This window comes from Balearica regulorum, chromosome 17 (assembly GCF_011004875.1).
Source record: "Balearica regulorum gibbericeps isolate bBalReg1 chromosome 17, bBalReg1.pri, whole genome shotgun sequence".
NCBI lineage: Eukaryota > Metazoa > Chordata > Aves > Gruiformes > Gruidae > Balearica > Balearica regulorum.
Window position 1 is genome coordinate 2131523 of NC_046200.1, and position 18496 is coordinate 2150018.

At 57.5% G+C, this 18496-nt stretch overlaps 1 protein-coding gene across 9 annotated transcripts; it reads left to right on the forward strand.

Moving 5' to 3' along the window:
• Window positions 1-294: 294 nt before the first annotated feature.
• CMKLR1 (chemerin chemokine-like receptor 1) lies at window positions 295-11751 on the forward strand. Of its 9 annotated transcripts, none has more exons than XM_075770166.1 (3): window positions 295-790; window positions 9401-9518; window positions 10066-11751. In XM_075770166.1, the coding sequence occupies exon 3, from the start codon at window positions 10134-10136 to the stop codon at window positions 11217-11219; it is 1086 nt and encodes a 361-aa protein (XP_075626281.1). In that variant the 5' UTR covers window positions 295-790; window positions 9401-9518; window positions 10066-10133; the 3' UTR covers window positions 11220-11751. The 9 variants fall into 9 exon arrangements, with proteins under 9 accessions (XP_075626281.1, XP_075626288.1, XP_075626284.1 ...); XM_075770173.1 differs by having other exon boundaries at window positions 10120-11751; XM_075770169.1 differs by having other exon boundaries at window positions 10131-11751.
• The last annotated feature ends 6745 nt before the right edge of the window (window positions 11752-18496 follow it).

An 18496-nucleotide genomic window follows, 5' to 3' on the forward strand; every position in this document is an offset into this window, starting at 1 on the left:
CCGGTGCCCCCCGAAAGACTTCCTTTGCATGTGTTATCGGGGCTGGGGGGGTGATGGAGCTGCCACCGCAGAGCCCCCCATGGGCTGCGCAGCCTGGGGGTGCTGCCTGGAAGCAGCTGCTGCATCCTGGTGGTAATGAAAGCCATCAGGGAACCAGCCCCCGAGCAGCAGCCGCGGCGTTTGGGAGCCAGATTTGACGAAGGGAAGTGACTCAACGTCTTGGAAGGAGTTGGGGGCGGTGGGGGGGGGTGGCGGTGGTGGAGGACAGCGGGTGACCCGGCGTGGGGACAACACGGCGGGGTGGCCGGCAGCCACCTGCCTCCCCTTGGGCTCCCTGGCCAGGGCAGGCATCACTCGGAGCCCTCTGTGCTTCGTTAGCCCTCGTTAGGGCAGCGTGCTCCCGGCCGGGGGGACGGGACAGGAAAGGAGGCCCCTTGGGAAGCGGCTTGTTGCTTCCTCGCGCTGGGTCGCGACAGGATCCGGGCCAGCGTTCCCAGCTCCCGGCGTCACACCCTCTCCCAGCTGTTGCTCGCAGAGCATCGTGCTGCCAAGAAAAGCCCGTTGATGGATGCCGCCGCCGCTCCTTCCCCCTCCCCTCGCCCTTAAAACCGGCGGGGAGTGGCACTGTGCCGGGGTCCGCGCGGGGGGTGAGAGCCCGCTCGCTCCCGGGGAGCCTTCGGACTGGGGCTGCGCTGAGCAGCTCCTCTTCCTCGCCGGGCACGGGGTGACCCTGGCACCCCGACCTCATCCTCCCCGGCACAGAGCAGCGGAGAGCGTGGCACCGCACGAGGTATTTGGAAAGGTCACTGGAAGGCTCGAGAAGGGGATACTGGGGGGGACTGGGGTGTGTTACTGTGGGAGAGGGCAGGACGGGACGGGTCCTGCTGGCAGAGCGATGGGGCAGAGCCAGCCCATGCAACCCGCCCCAGCCAGGACCACGTTTCTCACGGGGGTTTTTTATTGCTTTTGGGCGTAAACTGCATTTACTGCCGCTGCGGGGTGGGGGACTGCTTCGCCCGGGCGCATCGGCGTGCAAAGGGTTTGCATCCCGCTGGGGACCTGCCGCGTGCCACGAATGTCACGAGCACGGCACGCTCTGCGTTGCTGCCGGCACCCCGCGCCCCGTGCAGCCGCTGCCCCATCCCGGGGGTCCCGCAAGCCCCTGGGAGCAGGACGCCAGCGTGCCGGTCACGAGCCACCTGGGTTGGCACATCTGCGCGTGGTGCAGGCGTCTGGGCTTTTTGCGTCTCTTCTCCTTTCTCCGGGTCGGATCCTCCGATCCGGGCGCATCAGCAACTTTCCTCCTGATTCAGCTGCGGGGGATGTTGCAACGCGTCGTTGTGCAAAGACGAACATCGGCCCAGACTCCGGTTCCTCCTTTTCAGCTCCTGTGGGAGCTCGGCCGTGCGTGATGGGGGTTAATGTCCCCACCTGCGCAGGGCATGGCGGTGGCCGCGGGCTCCCCAGAGGCATCGCTCCTTGCTGGGCATCGCCCGCTGTCCCCCGGGTCGCGGTTGGGTGGCAGTTTTCCAGTTGCGGTGCCGCTGGCTCTGAGGAAATCGGGATTTCTCCCTTGTGCACGGCTGGAGCCGAGAGCCAGAAAACGCATCGATGTCGGTGACGGCGAGGGGTGGGGGGCTCTGCCCCAGGCTCGCTGCTGGCTCCCGCTGAACATGATGCTCCTGGCGCAGGTGCGCGGTGCCGGATTTCGGTCCAGCCGCTGCACGTGCATGGATTTTTAGTGTGTATCTCCCTCTGGGCCGGCTTTTCTGGCTCAGGGTGGAGGTTTGGGGCCGTCCAGGCTCAGCCCGTGCCGGATCGCCGGACGCACCGCGCACGCCGCGGGCAATCGCCACCTACTCGCAGGCGCGGGCGGAGGCCGGGCTGGCGCTTGGCTGCTGCCCCTCTGCTCGGGGTCGCGGCGCGGACCAGGACGGGCTGATTCATCGCTGGGAACTCGCCGCTGGACCCAAACCCGCCTCGGCACGTGGGGCCCAGCTGGATGAACAGCTGGGGACAGGCAGGACCTGGCGAGCGTGCCGGAGCGGGGGGATGTACTCCCCTTCCGCCATGCACCCCAGGGGCGGATTTCGGTTACCCCTCTCCTGCGTGTCCAAGGCCAGGGGCATCCCAGGCGGTGGGGCAGGGCTGGGGGGGGGGATCCTGGGGAGCAGGGACATGGGGCAGCCGGGGGTGGAGATGCCCCATCGCGGATCGCAGGGGGCTCTTTGGCTGCGCTCACCCCTCGCTGGGACCAACAAGACCACAGCTTTTTTTTTTTTTGCTTTTTTTTTTTTTGGCACCGGCAAGGGATGCCCAACCCCTGCCCGAGGGTCCCGCGGGACTCCCGAGCCAGCTGCGAGCAGCGGAGGGGCCGCGGTGGACGGGAAGCGGAGCTGAGGGCAGTCGGCTGCCCTGTCCCCTCTGCGTGTCCAGCTGAACCGTGCAAGAAAGCGCCTCTACCCAAGGACCCGAGTCCCCACATCCTGCCACCGAGCACCGCTTCCCCCTTCCCAGGCACTGCCCACCTCCGCACCGAGCCCGGCAGCTGGTTTATGCCACGGGCTGCAGATTTAGGGTTTGGTTTTTGGTTTGTTTTGTTTTGTTTTGTTTTGTTTCTCTCGTCCTCCCGTCGGCAATACTCCTTCTCGGGATGAGAAAGCTCAGCAATATCCATGGCACCCTTCCACTCGGATGCTGAAGCGACGCAACTTGGGGGTCGTTTGTGTGCAAGCCCTAACGAGGTTGTAGAAGTAGCAGCAACGTGTAATCCAGCCTCCTTGCGCTCAAAACCCCAGGGGATTTATGCAGCTCAGGTAAATACCTCTGGGTTTCTATATAAATATATCTAATTTTTTTTTTTTTTCTCTTTTAGATGTATTTGGGAGGGAGGGTTTTGCTGTAGCCGGCTGGAAATCATCACTTTGCTGAAGGGATTTGCAACTGCTTGAGGTTTTTTGCTCCTCTGTTATTATAAAGTTGGTTTGGGGGTTTGGCACGGCAGGCGACGGTGACCTCCGGGGTCCCAACGCGCACCGCGCGTTGGGACCCCGGAGGTCACCGTCGCCCGCCGTGCCAAACCCCTTATTTTTTCTAATTTTCCATAAAATCCCCAAGTCTTTTAGAGATGGAGTTTACAGCCTGCAGTGACACGGTGGCTTTGCCCATGGGAAAGCTGCACGGGGAGGAACCGAGTGTGAATTTTGGAAGAAGTTGCGGGGCGGAGGGCGGGGGGGGGGGGAGATGTCCTTTATAACGTGGCAGCATCCCCTCGGTGGGGACAGGGAGAACAGGGGGTTTTTCTTCGCTGTGCTGATCAGCATGCAGCTGGGAGCGCGGCACGCAGCTGCGAGCCGGGGGGCTGGAGGATGCTCCTGCGGATTCAGGGTGATTTTCTCATTGTGGGGAGGGGGGGGGGTTTGCTGAGCTCTGCCAACCCTGACCTTCCCCCATCCTCGGTACGGTCACGTCCGTCCCTCCGGCAGCAGGAGGGACAGAGCAGTTTCTTTTTTTTTTTTTTTTTCTTTTTTTTTTTTTTCTTTGGTTTCCTTCCTCTTTGTACCCTCGAAATCTCGAGCGGTTGAGAACAGCCGGAACGGCCCCGCAGGTGGCACGCCGTGTCCCCAAGACGTGCGTTGACTTTGTCCCTGAGCGGCCGTGATAAAACCCAGGTTGTGTTTAGGGACATCCTCACTGGGCTGAGGCAAATCCTGAGGTCCTAAAGGGGATGCAAATCCCCTGGGATCACCGTGTTCCGTGCCCTATCCCTCCCGCCTGGCCTGGTGCGATGCAGTGGGGAGGATGCTCAGAAAAAAGGAGTTTTATTGGCCTTTTTATTGCTTGCAAAGTCCCAGGAGAGTCTAGAATTAATAGCAGCCTATATATAAAAAAAAAAAAAAGAAAAAGAGAGAGAAGAGGAGATGAAAGAACTTTTATTATCTTGCAAGCAGCTCAAGTCATTTTAAGCAGCACGGAAACACAAACTGCCCTTTTTAAAGAAAATCTTTGCCTGAGTAGGTACGAACGCCCAAGACTTTCCCCTTTCATGCTCAACCCTTCGCAAGAATGGGAAAGTCGGGGAGCAAAGGGCTGGGGCTGGGCTCTTACTAACAGGGCGGCTCTTAACGACCCGGGCACTGGGTGCCAGGGAAGGACGAGTTCCCTTGCCGGGCTCCTGCAGGAGTTTTGCCCTGGGAAGAGCCTTGCACAACCTCTATTTTGAGGTTAAACGCCACTTTCTGGCTGGATTGGCGTGTGCTTTCTATCGGGGTGACCCCGCGCCGTGGCTGGGGCAGCTCGTGGAGACCCGTCCCGACCCGTCCAGCCCAGCCAGCTCTGCCCAGACAAACACTGACTCATGCTGTTATTCTGTCCCACCCTGGGCACAGCAGCTCTTTTAAGGCTGCCTTTTCCAGCTATGCCTTTTTTTTTTTTTTTTTTTTTTTTTTCTTCCCTGTTCACACGGGCGGGAGACGCAGCCATAGTCGGTACGCGGGGAGCAGGCAGGGGTGCCGAAAGCTCCCAGGCGTGGGGGTCCCGGCAGAGCGAGGAGGTGAGGACCGCTCCGCGGCGGTGAAGCGGGGATGCGTCCGAGTGCCATGGATGCAGGTAGGGCTCGGGCTTCCCTGCCGCCAGCCTTGGGCAGAGCGCGGTGCCTCAGTTTCCCCTGTGAGGACTGGCTTTGCCTCCGGGGTCCCCTGCAAACGGTGACTTGGGGGAGCTGCCAACCCGAATCCTCGCTGGCACGAGCGCGCGTGCCTGGTGTCAGGCTGCTGCGGGTGCTCAGCGTGCTGCTGCCTCTCCCTGTCCCCTGCCCCGTCCCCTCCTCAGCCGGGCAGAGCTGGGCAGAGGGTTCAGGGACGGGTGGCACAGCGGGGCCGCGGCCGGGGAGCAGCTTTTGGGCAGGCCGGTGCTCGGGGGTTTGCGGTGGCGTGGTCTGAGCTCCCTTTTGATGGGCACGTGGCTGGGGGCTGATTCACACCCCGGGCTCCGTCCCCCGGCATCCTCGTGGGGACAGGGATGCTGCGCAGCATCTCTCCGTGCCGCAGCTGTTGCCATGGCAATTGCTGGATAAAATAAGGGTGAATTTGAGCTGGGTACCCATTCCTTTTGTTTTCTTGCTCCCCCCCCGAGCGCTGGCAATCCCCCCCGCACAGGTCTGGGAGCGGCTGCTGCGGGGCTGGACGCTGGATCCCGGGGAGGGACGTCCCTCCCAGGCTGGAAAAATGCGGGTGCCGGCGGGTTGGATGGGGTGGCCTCAGGTGCCAGCTCGGCGTGGGGCACGCATCCATCTTCCCCAGGGCGTGCTCCTGCTGACAGCAACAGGAGCGCGCTGTGCTTAGGGTCCGACCCACAGGGTGGGACTCGAGCTCGACCAGGCGGGCCATCGAGATGCTGCTTCGCCCCGTGCCCTTCCCAAAGCTCCTCAGATGAGCCACCATGTGTTTCCCTCCAACATCTGCCTGCGATTCCCATCTCTGGCGGAGCAGGGCTGTGCTGGGACAGCCTGGCCGCGTTCCTCCCACGCACGCCGGAGGAAGCAGGTTTGGGTTTGGGACCTCGGAAACCGCTGCTGGGGAGGAGGAGAGGGGGAAATGCTCAAATGAGAAAAAGGCCGAGCAGCTGCCTGGGGGCAGCGGCAGGGGTGCAGGCAGGGGTGCAGGCAGGGGTGCAGGCAGGGGCACAGCGCACAGGGGCTGGCAGTGGTGAGCAGAACCCACCCTGCTCATCCACCTGCTTCCCAGGGACGTTTTTCAGTCCTGTCCCTGGGTGTCCCTTGCACCCTTAGCACCCGTGGGTGCTGTGGGAGAACAAGCACTAACCCAAGGGCACCCCGGTTTCCCCAGCGCTGGGGCAGCGCTCGTGGGGACCCCGCACAGGCACGCGCTGGTCCCAGCCCGGTTTCACAGCATCATGCGGGTAAGAGCGCGACGCACTTTGATGGCTCAGGCAGGATCTTGTGTGCTCAAAAGCTGGTCTGCTTATTGTATTTGATTTTATTTGATTTTATTTGATTTTTTTTTCCCCCCTCCAACCTGTATCAGTACCTCCAGTAAAGGCGTTGCCCGCAGGCGTTGGGGGAGGCAGCAGGCAGTGCTGGCAGCCTGCCTGTCTCTGTAAATGCCTGGTGCAGGCAGCTGAGAGCTCGGGCAGCACGCGCTGCCGGGGGGCTGAGCATCCCCTGCCCTCCCTGGGCATGGCCGTGTCCCCGGTGTGCGGATCCGGCTGAGCTCCCCCCCCCCGTTTCCCCGTAACCCCGGTCACATCCGTCTCCCGCCCGTCTGGGCCAGCCACGGAAGAGCTTTCGCCCAGAAAAGCTGGATTTGAACATTTTCTGCTGTTCTCTCCGTTTCCTGTTGCCTTCCCAAGAACAACATCCCTGACCTCATCCTCCCCCGGTGAGCGCAGTGATGCTGCTGATGCGCGAGCCGCCCGTCGGGAATCCCACCCCGGCGCCCGCGGGCTGGGCTCGGCCTTCCCTGGGTACCAAGACAAATACAGCTGCGGGATGACGGGGCCGCCGGCGGCTGCCTGGACTGAAAGGCTATTTTGGGTAGATCCTCTGCTCATTTTTGTTGAGGTAGGAGGACATTGATGAATAGACCGAAGGGAGAGCAAAGCAGTTTTGGCTCAAGCTGGGTATTTTCAAACCAGACAGGAGCGTTGAAACATGCTTATGGTTTTGTAGCTTTTTTTCCAAACTTTGGGGTTTTTTTCAGTGAGAAATGGGGAGGTTTCACGCAGCCGCCCCTCGGGCTCTCCATTTTTAGGGAGGCAGGTGGGAATTTGCTGGATGCTTTGCCGGCGGGTCTGGACACCAGCTCCCGGTATCCAGAGCTGTCCCGGGAGGTTCACGGTGGATTTGGCAGCTGCCTGTCCGCTGCCTTGGGGTTTGCGATAGCTCCGCACGAGCCCTGGAAACAAACCCATCATCTGCCCAACCCCGCGGGGAAACAGAGCCCTGCGGCTCCTGCTGCTCTCCGGCCAGCCTCGACCCCTCATCCCGAGCGGGGACCGGGGCCACCCCCCTGCCCAACCTGGCAGAGGTCGGGGGGGGGGTGGGGGTGTTCTTTTCCATCATGTGCCTTTTCTGTCTGCCTCGAGAAGGGCAAATGTTAAAACAAAATAGAAAAAAAAGGAAGTGTGTGTGGGGGAGGGGGTTAGAGCAAAATAAACAGAAAATTCAAATAAATAATCCATTAAATACAGCTTTGAAATGTGAAGCTGAATGTCATCGCACTTGCTGGGCTCAGCAATTAAAAATAATAATAGAGAGGAGATTTTTTACATTAAAAATATATATATGGGCACAATTGGAAGAGGAGCCTGTAAAGCTGCAGGGATCCCTCCTGCCCACCCCGGGCAGGGGACCCGTGGGTGCTGCAGCGGACGCGGGGTCTGGCTGCCCTCGTGGTGGTGAGGGGCAGCGGTCTGTCCCCGGGGGTCCCTCGCTCACCCCACGGGTGACACCACAGGGGAAATGGCAGGCGGGGGGCATTTCCTGGGGGGTTCTCCCCGGTGGCAGAGCGAGTCCCAGGAGCTTTGGGGTTCTCTGGTCCGAGGGTGGTGGGGTGGAGTGGGGTGGGATGGGATGGGATGGGATGGGATGAGATGGGATGGGATGCGATGCGATGCGATGTGATGGCATGGCATGGGATGGGATGGGATGGGATGCGATGGGATGGGATGGGATGCAATGGGATGGGATGCGATGCAATGGGATGGGATGCGATGCAGTGGGATAGGATGGACACTGGACTCTGGGCTCCTCCACCTTTCTGTGGCTTTGCCTTTGGGAAGGTGATGACATGAAAACCGCTGGTCCGTGAAGGCAGCGGTCAGGACGGCTCATTACCCGGGGACATTAATAGTCAGCGCTATAACCTCCAGTTCTGCTGATACTGTTACTTCCACCGGATCATCAACTTTAATCCTTTCGACGATCAAGGTTTTTCTGGGGCAAGGCCTCCTTCCAGCTCAAACTAATTCACAAGCTTTGCACTAAAACCTTATTTATTCTGGCTGCTTATCGTCTCCTGGAGCTCGTCAAGAGGGGAAACGATGGGGCTGTGATTTAAACCCCCGGCCGTGGACTTTGCAGCGATGGGAGCAGCAGCAATCGCAGGAAGGAACAGGAGGAAAAGCCCAGGGAGAAACAATAGGTTACAGGACAAACACTACGGGGATTTCAAAGCAGGGCTGGCGGGGAGGGTGATGCTCAGGGGGACCTTTGAGCTGAAACGCCCTGAAAACAGGAGGGTCCAGCCTGGACGGGCAGAGCCACGTCCTTCCCGCAAGACCGAGGTTGGGTGCGATGCCCCGTGCTGGCTTTCGCACAGATCCCACCCCTCTTGCTGCCCACCACGGCTCGCTCCGGCGTGCTCGGGCTTTGCTAATTGCCGTTGGTGGCTCTTGGCCTTAACCCACCGTGACTGTTCACAGGGGAGTGGTTGAACCCATTTAACGCAGGGCTCTAAGTGGCTGGTGGAGACCGGCTTCTGATGATGGTAAACGATGCTGTTAGGTATGGCAATTAACATTTTAAAACACGCAGGGCACCGATTTAATCAGAGAAATAACCGTGTGAGAGTCCGGGCACCTCGCACATATTTATGGCTTTAATTATTTATAATAACGTTACTGTGGGCTTGATCGTAGGGCTCTTTGCATGAACCTGCTGAGGCTGGCTCGTGTCGGATGCTTGTACCGAGCGTACGGTACAGGATTTCTGTACTGGGTTATCCCAAAAACTACTGGGATCACGGCAGTGTCACCGAAATTGGGAATAAAACTCCTTAACACCAATGTAGTATTAAAGAGCAGGCGTTCTTCATTGCGGCATTGGATGCACGGGGGATGCCTATCGTGCATGCCACCAGCTACAACCACTGAGGGTTGTATTGCCCCAAATCATACATATTCATTTTGTTTCCCGGAACTCGAAATATTTCCATCTTAATTACGCGTGCGCTTTAAGTCTCTGACGGTGCCCAGTGGTTTGTTGAAGAGGCGCTTTTGCCGTCCTTTTTCATGAACTTGAGTCTTTTTTCCATATATGGTCACGAGTAGCCTCATCGAGCAATCTTGTCACAGTGTGTTGCAAGAGGCGTTTCCTGACTCTTATCTGGTGGTCTTACCTGGCATCTGGTTTTGGGTCGTTTGTAAGTAATCATCTTCCAGGATGGACGTTCTTGCAACAGCAGGACCCCAACTTCACCAGCTCTGCGGTCTGGGGTTCCCAGGCCAGCACAGCCCCCCCCGAGGTGTGGGGCAGCACCAACCTGCTGGGGAGGCTGCACAGGGTTAAATTGCGGCGGTGGTGGCTGAGTCTCTGTTTCCTCCCTTAACCCCACGTCCGAGGGCGAACGCCCTTTCTTTGATCTCGGCTTTATTATTACAGCTTCGTCCCTAGACCCGCGCGGAGGGACCTGCCTTTGTGCCGTGGGACGCTGAACCGCTGTCTCTCCCTGCATCCCGACAGGCGTCCAGCCGTGGAGCCGTGCTCACGGGGAGGCAAGGTGAGAAGGTGTCACACCGGCTTCACCCGGCCGGGTGCCCAGCATCGGTTGGGTGTGTGGTCCACTGCGTGCTGGATTTTCAGTCCAATTTGCTGGGTGCTTGGGGGAAAAAAAAGAGAAGAGCTGTAATATTTTGCAGATTGGAAGGTCTCAAAGCTGTTAATGAGCTGTTAATAAGCATCATCCTAGTTTTTCCCCTGGAAGTAGGCGGGTAATAGACATTTCTTGCAGGATGAGGCTACAGCCACATCCTGGTGGAGACGAGTGACTGAATCACGTCCTGTGGCTCAGGGAGCTGATGTCTCTTGGTCGGGGGGGTGGAAACACGGTGAGGCGCTGTGGGAGGGAGCATCTTCCCCCAGGACCAGCAGTGGGGTCCCCATGGGATTCCCTTCCAACCCAAACCATTCTATGATTCTATGATCGCCTGTACCCATGTGCTCCATCCCTCCTCTGCACAGCCTCTCGTGTCTGCACATATCGGGGGGCCGGCGTCCCTCCCACAGGCTGTGCTTGCTGTGATTAACACCATGTGTTTGCTCAACAGAAACACGCAGAGAAACGTCACCGGCTGGAGAACCTGGGACTAACCAGGCTGTAGTTTGTTTACAGATAATGGCACTTTCGAATTTGTCCTATTACTTGGATGATGTCGATAACTACAGTGACTACCCAGATTACACCAGTGAAGACACCAGCAGCGTGTGGACAGACCAATCCCACGACCCAAAGGATGTTGCGAGGATCCTTTCTGTCGTCATCTACACCGTGTCCTGCGTGTTGGGCATCCTGGGCAATGGCCTCGTCATTGCAATCATAACTCTGAAGATGAAGAAGTCAGTCAATGCCATCTGGTTCCTTAACCTGGCCGTCGCTGACTTCCTCTTCAACATTTTCCTGCCCATAAACATTGCTTACACAGCCATGCGGTACAACTGGATCTTTGGGACAGTCATGTGCAAGTTGAATTCCTTCCTCCTCATCCTCAACATGTACACCAGTGTCCTTCTGCTCACCACCATCAGCTTTGATCGCTATGTGTCAGTGGTTTTTCCCGTCTGGTCTCAAAACCATCGGTCGACCAACCTAGCGTATTTGGTTTGCTTAATTATCTGGACCGTTGGCATCATTATGAGCTGCCCGTCTCTTGTCTTCCGAGACACGGCACAAGCCCGCAACTCCGTGATTTGTTTTAGCAACTTTTCCCTCTCCAGGAATAAATCTTACCAAGCCCTGGCACTAATGAGGCACCGAACGGTGAACATCACCAGGTTCCTCGCCGGGTACATCCTTCCCATAACCATCATCACTTTCTGCTACATCGCCATCGTCTTCAACTTGCGTCGAAACCGCCTTGCCAAGTCCAAAAAGCCCTTCAAGATCATCGTCACCATTATAGTCACCTTCTTCCTTTGCTGGAGTCCCTACCACCTGCTGAACCTCTTGGAAACACAGCCTGACATGATCCCGCGCTCCGTGTTTGAGATCAGCATCCCCATAACCACGGCGCTTGCTGCCTCCAACAGCTGCATGAACCCCGTCCTCTACGTCTTCATGGGCCAAGACTTTAAGAAGTTTAAGGTCACCATACTTTCCAGACTGGTGAACGCCCTCAGTGAGGAGACCGGCCACTCCAGCATTGTTCACAGGAGCTTCTCCAAGATGTCTTCAATGACCGAGAAGGAGACGACAGTCCTCTAAACTCGACCTGGATGCCTTGCTGGAGGGCCACATGCCTCTGGTGTTGCCCATGCCCACCACTATGATGGTGGCCACCCTTGTGGTGGCTCCTGGTGTGGGACAGGCATGGTCCAATGCTGTCCTATAGCATTTTCTTTGACTGGTCTTGCTGCCTGGGGGCTGGCAGGCATTGAAGACCATCGCTCTGTGCACGTGGAGAAGACACAACCACCCTTAGTCTTTCTTTGCGATTGCAAAGGTGATTGCACCAAACTGTTTAAGAAAACTCTTCAGGGCATTCCTGTCTAATCTATGCATTGCCTGGCCTGACAAGGGCATTCCTGCCATTTCCAGAGACATCGTTATGGAGAGACAGGGTGGAGGATGTGTCTGGGAAGGCACCTCTGCTGCCAGGCTCCTGAGATGGGTGGCTGGGTGGGCACCCACCATGGATGATACCTGCTATGGCAAAACCGTTGACTCTCTTCCTATGTCCTATGTATGCATATAGCTACTCATGTTAAAGTCCTAAAGCATATTGGTACCAGCACAATATGTTTTTAACCGTGTTGTTAACACTTTATACCTGGAGACGCCCTGTCTTCATAAGAGGGGCTTGAATATCCCAACCTTGATGAACTGGGAAATCTCGCGTGTCCTCTAAGTGATCCAGACCCAGGGCCACCTGCCAGGGTGGGGACTGGGCTCGTGCACAGGGTCACCGACATGGAAAACTGGGAGAAAAAACAGGGAAGGGTTCATTTGAAGAGTCTTTTGAACAAACCCCACTTTGATGGGCACGTTTCACGCGGTACATTTTGCAGAGCAGTTTGATGCTTGGGGCCGTGAGTCGCAGCGGTTCCTTGCAAAGTGCCTGGGTGACACCAGGGAGCAGGTCCGTGGGCCGGGGAGTGCGGTCCTGGGGGAGGACCTGCTGTCCCCTCCTGGATCCAGGTGGACCAGGGCACTGGCTCCCCTGATGGCTGTTCCCCGGTGTGATCAGTTGGTCCTACGGGAAGATTTTGTGTCTTCCCAGCCAGGGAAGGCTATCGCTGGTAGGAGACTCTGCCGTCGCACACAAATCTCTGTGGTGAAGGATGGGCCGAGCCACTGTCTCTATCCAATTTCATGCACAGTTAATTTGGGAGATCCTTCACCATTTGGGCTTCTTGACTATGACACTGGGCTCACGCTTATTTATGTGCTGGTTTCTCCGTGTCACCTACAGCCTCTCACTCCCAGGAAAGCGAGGAACGACTGAGTCCTCCGCCTGCGCCGGAGCAGAACTGGTCCCTGGAGCTGGGTCCAGAGGTACCAGGGACATTTCAGGGGGTCCCTGGGGGTCCCAGACCCTGCAATGCCTGGGGGAGCTTTGTGCAGGGGCCAGCACACCGACAATTGAGAGTCTGCCTACAGGTACCCACAAAGGCTGAGCTATTTATTTATAGCCTTTTTTTTTTAAAAAAAACCACCAAAAAAATGGAAAAAAAAAAGAGTGAAGAGGCAGCTCCCAGGAAAAGGCACGGAGCTATTTACAGGCTCCCGTCAGCCGCAGATCATGCCAGACACAGATATAAATCACGGAGCCCCAGTAATTGAGCTGCAGCCCTGAGCTGCGCGAACGCCGCGGATATTAGCGGACGCTGCGGCGGGAGCTGGATTTCAGACAGATTATCGGGCATCCCCTCCGCCCCCGGCACTGCCTCGCCGATCTACCTTGATCTGCGTAACCTCGTTAGCGCCAGCATGACGGGGAGAGAGGGGAGCGCCTGCACCCCGCGAAGCTGTCGGCATGCTCCTCTCCCGTTACGCGGGAGTAGAGGGACGAGGCGCTGCCTGCAGCATCCCTGCGGGCAGCTGCCCGCGTCGCCCCTGGGATGGGGATGCTGGTGGGTCCGATGCGTTGGGCCGCAGTTTTGGTGCTGCCGGATGGTGTGTGCTGGGGTGTGTTTGTCCCCCGCTCCGGGGCAGGGGGGGTGCCCGTTCTCGCTGGCGTTGCAGGGGATGCTGCAGATGTGGTTTGCTAAAAGTGGGGTGCAGAGGGGTGGGGGATTTATCCTGAAAATAAAGGGTGTCCAGGCTGAGCCCTGAAGAAGGCAGCGGTGGGAGGATGGGCATTATAAGGGAAATTAATGGCAGATTGGTGACCGCCACCTGTGACATCCTGCTCTGAAGAACACGGGGTGGCTGCAGGGCACCCAGCACCCAGCCGCCCACATCTCCGCATCTCCTAGGGGCTGGGAACTGGCAGGCTGAGCAGCGCCGGCCGCTTCCCCGGGGAGCCATGCCCGGTCCCTGGGCTGTACCGCATGCCGTGGCCGAGCCAGGGGCTGCTCCCGGTGCCGAGCCACCTGCGGGCACCATCCGCGTGGGTTTTTCCCACAAAACCTGTGCACGGTCCATAGCCTTGGAGGATGCCATGACCGAGGAGGCTGCAGGGGAGGAAGGCTTTGGCGGTGGGAGGAGGCTCTTCTCGCTCATGTTACGCCGTGTTTAATTACCTGCTGAAAGGTCGCAGGGTTCCTGTTAGCAGTCGGACAGGACGGATGGGACGGGCAGGGCAGATGGACAGACAGCCGCTCAGGGATGCCCGGGGACACGTGGAACTAGCAGAGGCAGAGCAGAAGCCCAGGACCCATTTTGGGGCCAGGGGGGACGGGGTGCACCCCGGATCCAGCAGCCACTGATGTTTTTTGGGCTTGGGGCAGCTGTAGAGCTGGGGCAGGAGCAGCCGCTGTGTCTGGGCTCCCCTCTCCCTGCCTCGGGACAGGTTTGGGGGCGGTGTGGGATGGGGGGGTCTGGGCAGCCCGTGTCCCTCGAGGATGCAGTGCCATTCCATTGCCCCTTGGTGCGGTGCCGTGATGCTCCGAGGCCGTGCTGGAGTGGGGATGCTCCTCACTCATTTTCATGGCTGGATTTTGCAAGCCCATCTATTATTACTGCAAACAGCTTTCCAAAAAAAAAAAAAAAAAAAAGTGATGCCTTGGTACATAACCTTGGGTTAAATCATCATTATAATGACAGCTTGGGAAATCTAATATTTGAGCTCGTCTTTGTAGCTGTTTGCCTATTTAATAAAAAACCTGTTTTACATACAAATACCCCTGGTACGTGCTCAAGCTCATCATGTGGAGCGGGAAGGATCCCAGGGCTTTTCAGCAAGCAGTTGCTTCCTAGTGTGTATTCCTGATCCCCGGCGTTGAATTTGGGATTGCAGGAAAGCAGCCGGGAGCAGAGGGGCCCGGGGATGCGGGGCTGGGGCTTTATGGCCAGGATGGGAGCGTGGTGCTCCGAGCCGCTCCTGTGGGAGATCTGCCAAAGATGCTCTCTGTGGGTTTCCCCCTTTAAGAGAGGGTGTTTGGGGGGACGGGGCAGCGGGGAGGGGGTCAGCAATGCACCCCGGCAGGTTCCCGGTGCTCTGCCCTCCACCACGACATCCATCCATCCCCCCCCCCGGGACAAGGGTGCTGCTCCATCCCCTCCTGGTTCCCCCCCCAGCCCAGTGGGGTTTGGGATGAGGATGAGGAAGAGAAGGGAAAAAAAAAATCCCCCGAGTTTCACCTGCTGGACCCGGTAAGCCGGCAGACGTCGAGCGAGCCTCCCCGGGGAATATCGGCGATGTCTGCTCCCGCGTCGCCCATCGAGGCAGGCTGTAAGCAGATCAAACAGAGAGCATTAAAAATGCATATATACAAAACAGAAACATGGCAGAAATATTCATCACAGAACTTCAGCAGCAGAACCGCTCAGCGCACACGCGACTCTTTTAGCCAGATTTTTCTTTCCCTTTCGGCAGCGTGGCAAAGAAATGCAGCTCAATCTTGCCCCAATTCCTCTGATATTGCCTAAACACTACAGGCGTACCCCGGCATCTCGTAGAGTGGGCGAAGGTGCATCCTTCCAGCTCTCCTTTTTTTTTTTTTTTTCTTTTTTTTTTTTTTTTTTTTGCAGTGCCAGAGATTTTGTTCGTCCGGGGGAGGGAAGCTTGCCCTGCCATGGTGGCTGCAGTCGCCTACGGTGATGGGACAGTCCAATATATTAAATTGGACAGTCCAATATATTAAATTGTTGGTGCTTGGAGGTTTCCTGCTGACCCCGGTCCATCCTGCTCCTGCAGGGACCGATAGTCTCGCCGCTCAGCTGGGGGATGTCCTTAGCTAGGAACTAACGCCGTCCTCTTGATTAATGCTGGCAGGAGGCTAATGACACCGTGGCCAACTCAAGGGTGACGTGCCTAAACTGTAATTAGCGTCCAGGGAAGAGGCTGGGTGGGAGCGGCGGCTCCGGGGCTGGGTGGCACGGCCAGCCCCGCTCTGTGCCCACCCGGTGGCAGCCGCCCAGCTGGGGTCTGCAGCCTCTTTTGGGGCAGGAGTCGGTGAAATCGGTAACTGGGGCTGCACCAGAGTTTAGGGTCTAAGAGTCAAGGGGTGGATGGGATCCAGAGCCCCCACCATCCCCAGGAGACCTCCAGTTACGGCTGTTGTGGGGGTCGTGACGTTAGGGCAGGGCTGGCCGGGGAAGAAGAGCAGCAGGTTTGGGAGCTGGGACACTGACCCCCAGCCCGACACCCCTGTGCCCAGCCCTGGCATCCGACCCCCAGCCCCGGACGTGCACCCCATCCCTAGGACCCTGACCCCCATCCCTAGGACCCTGACCCCCATCCCTAGGACCCCAACCCCCAGCCTGGGACCCCCCAGCGCCAGCCCAGGACCCTCATCCCCAACCCCAGGACCCCGTTCCCCAGCCGCAGCCATCCCACCCATCCCTACCCCACGAGCCCACCGGGGTCCCACGTGCTCAGCACCCCGCAGAGCCCCGGTGACGGTGCTGCAGGACCGGTCCTGGCCCAGCACATCCCCGCGGCGTGCCAGACCTGCCTCCTGCCCCTCCGTGCCCCCTCCCCACTGCTGCCTCCCCGTAATTACCCGCCGCTCGCAGGGCCCCGAACCTTGGGGCTGGGTCTCATTTCCCACGAGAGAAATTGGGAAATTACTCCAAAATACACTGAAATGATTTCTGTGGAACACATTACCGTCCTTAATGACTGTTCTTTTTCAATTAGCTGTCACAGCCCTGAAATAAAGCTGTGCTTTCTTTCTCCGATAAATCACTCCCTTTATTTAGAATTGGAATTAAGGAAAAAAAAAAAAAAAAAAAAAAAGGAAGAATAAACATGTTACCCTTTCCCTTTCCTCAATGCCAGGTGGGATGGAGCCATGTTTAAATTATCTCCGCTGCATTCAGACAGATTGTCAACTGTAAATTTTATGGAAAATAGTAAAACTGATAAATAAACATGCTTCTTTTGTAGGGGATGAATATTACTGCTGCTCAGATTTATAACTCGCATCTCCCCTACATTATAGAGCTTTTGTGAAAGTGCTGTCGCAGCTTCTGTCTTACGCTGCTGAGGTGGGTTATTTCCCTCTCATTTAACCACCAGCAGGAACTTGGTGCTCTGAGCCCTCCCGGCATCATTTGCATTGCCCAGAACCCCCTGAATTCACCCCAAAGGGGTATCTGCTGCCTTGGCCAGGGCAGGGAGCCCTGGTCTGAGCCGCTCTCTGGTGTCATCTCCTCCAGCGTCATCTGGGCCATGGCAGGGACCGGCCTGCTGAGTGCAAAACCCACGCGGAATTGGGGGAAATGCAGGGAGTTTTGGTGCAGACGCAGTTGCTAGGGCAACAGCTGAGTAACCCATCCAGCCCGGGAGGGAGGATGCTGTAGCCTCTGCCAGGACCGGGGAGGCAGGAAAAAACCTCCAGGGATGAGATATTGCAGAAAAAAGATGATTTTTAATGCAGAAAGCCAGGGAGGGGCTCAGGGTCACCCCCCGCCCCCCGACAGCCCCAACCCCACATCGGGGTCAGGCGAGCCGGATGCTCCCACCCAGGGATGCTCGGGGCTCGTCGAGGCTGAGTCAAGTGGAAAGACTCACCGCTTTTAAAAGTCATCGTGGAAACGCTGAGCGTTGCCTACCCTGCCTGCACGTTCCGGTGCTCTCCAACGAGGCGGGCTAACGGCATTACGGAGGAGCCGAGCAGGGCGGCTATTACACGGCCAGAGCTTTGCACGTGAAAATGCTGCAGAAAGGATGGTTGGCTTCTCTTTCCAGGGGGAATATCAATTTTGTTATTGCATGCCAGTCCCATGTGGTTAAAAAAAAAAAAAAAAAAATAGCTTGGCGTTTAATAAATAAAAAAAAATAAAATAAACAATAAACCTTCAGGTTCTGCTTGGGGCTGGGCGGTGCGTGCGGGGAGAGCAGCTGCTGGCAGGACGGTGACCGCTCCTGCGTTAGCCGGGATCGTGGTGAAGGCACGGACCCTCGTAAGCTGGGGGTGCGTGCGTGTGCGTGAGCGGCCAGGTGTGCAACGCACACTTACGGGCAGGTGATGACTTCCAACTGCTCCATTTCGTTGGGGGGAAAAAAAAAAAAAACCCCAAAGAATAAAATGCAGTGAAATAAAGGCATTAAGCTTCAGTGATCCTTAAAGCCACAGGGGGAAAAAAAACCCCAAAACAACCCCCCCCCCCCCAAAAAAAAAAAAAAAAAAAGGTAAGCTGATACTGCTGGGGCTTGGGGAGTTTGGGGTTTGGTGGAGGCGGCGATGCCCCCCAGGCTGTGCGGATATGGGGGTCCCCAGGCTGGGGGCAGCCCCCCCCTCCCTGCTCCCCACATCTCCCCTTCCGCCTCACAAGCTGCAGCCCAGGACCCACTGGAGCTGCACGCAATGGTGTCTCTTAATGGTTTTATCTCGGAGATTAATTGGCTTTTGGGGTTTAATTACTTCCGAGGGGCAGAAGGGAACACTGCCCCTCCTGCAGATGATGCCTGTCAGAACAAATCACGCCCGGCGTGCGTCTTGATCGCTGCAAACATAACACTGTAAAAAAATAAAAAAAAAACAAAAACAAACCGGATTTCACTAACTCCAGATGAGAGGGCGATCGGCCAAGAGAAAAGGAATAAATTGCACGGAGCCTGCTCTTGCTCCGGAGCCGAGGAAGGACGGGAGGCGAGGGGAATAAAGCCCGCAGTAAATCTCCCCGCTCCCACCGTGCGCCCGAATAAACCTGTCTTTAAGGACACTGCCAAGGGAATAAAACCCTCAAGAAGGAGCCGCTTTGGTTGCGTGGTCAGCGGTTTAGATGCGGGAATAACGTTAATGCCATCAAAGCTGGGGGTAGCGGAGCCGACACACCCCCCCCCCCAGTTGCTCCCACATCCCGGGGGGGCACCCAGCCCCTGGGCTGGGCTGGGCGGGGGGTACCAGGGCGCTCGGGGGGGACCCCAC

What these genes read in the sequence shown, in the direction of transcription:
- CMKLR1 (XM_075770165.1), top strand. An exon ending in CGTGCTCACGGGGAGGCAAG is followed by an intron (nt 9,519 to 10,130) that starts GTGAGAAGGTGT and finishes GTTTGTTTACAG; the next exon opens with ATAATGGCACTTTCGAATTT.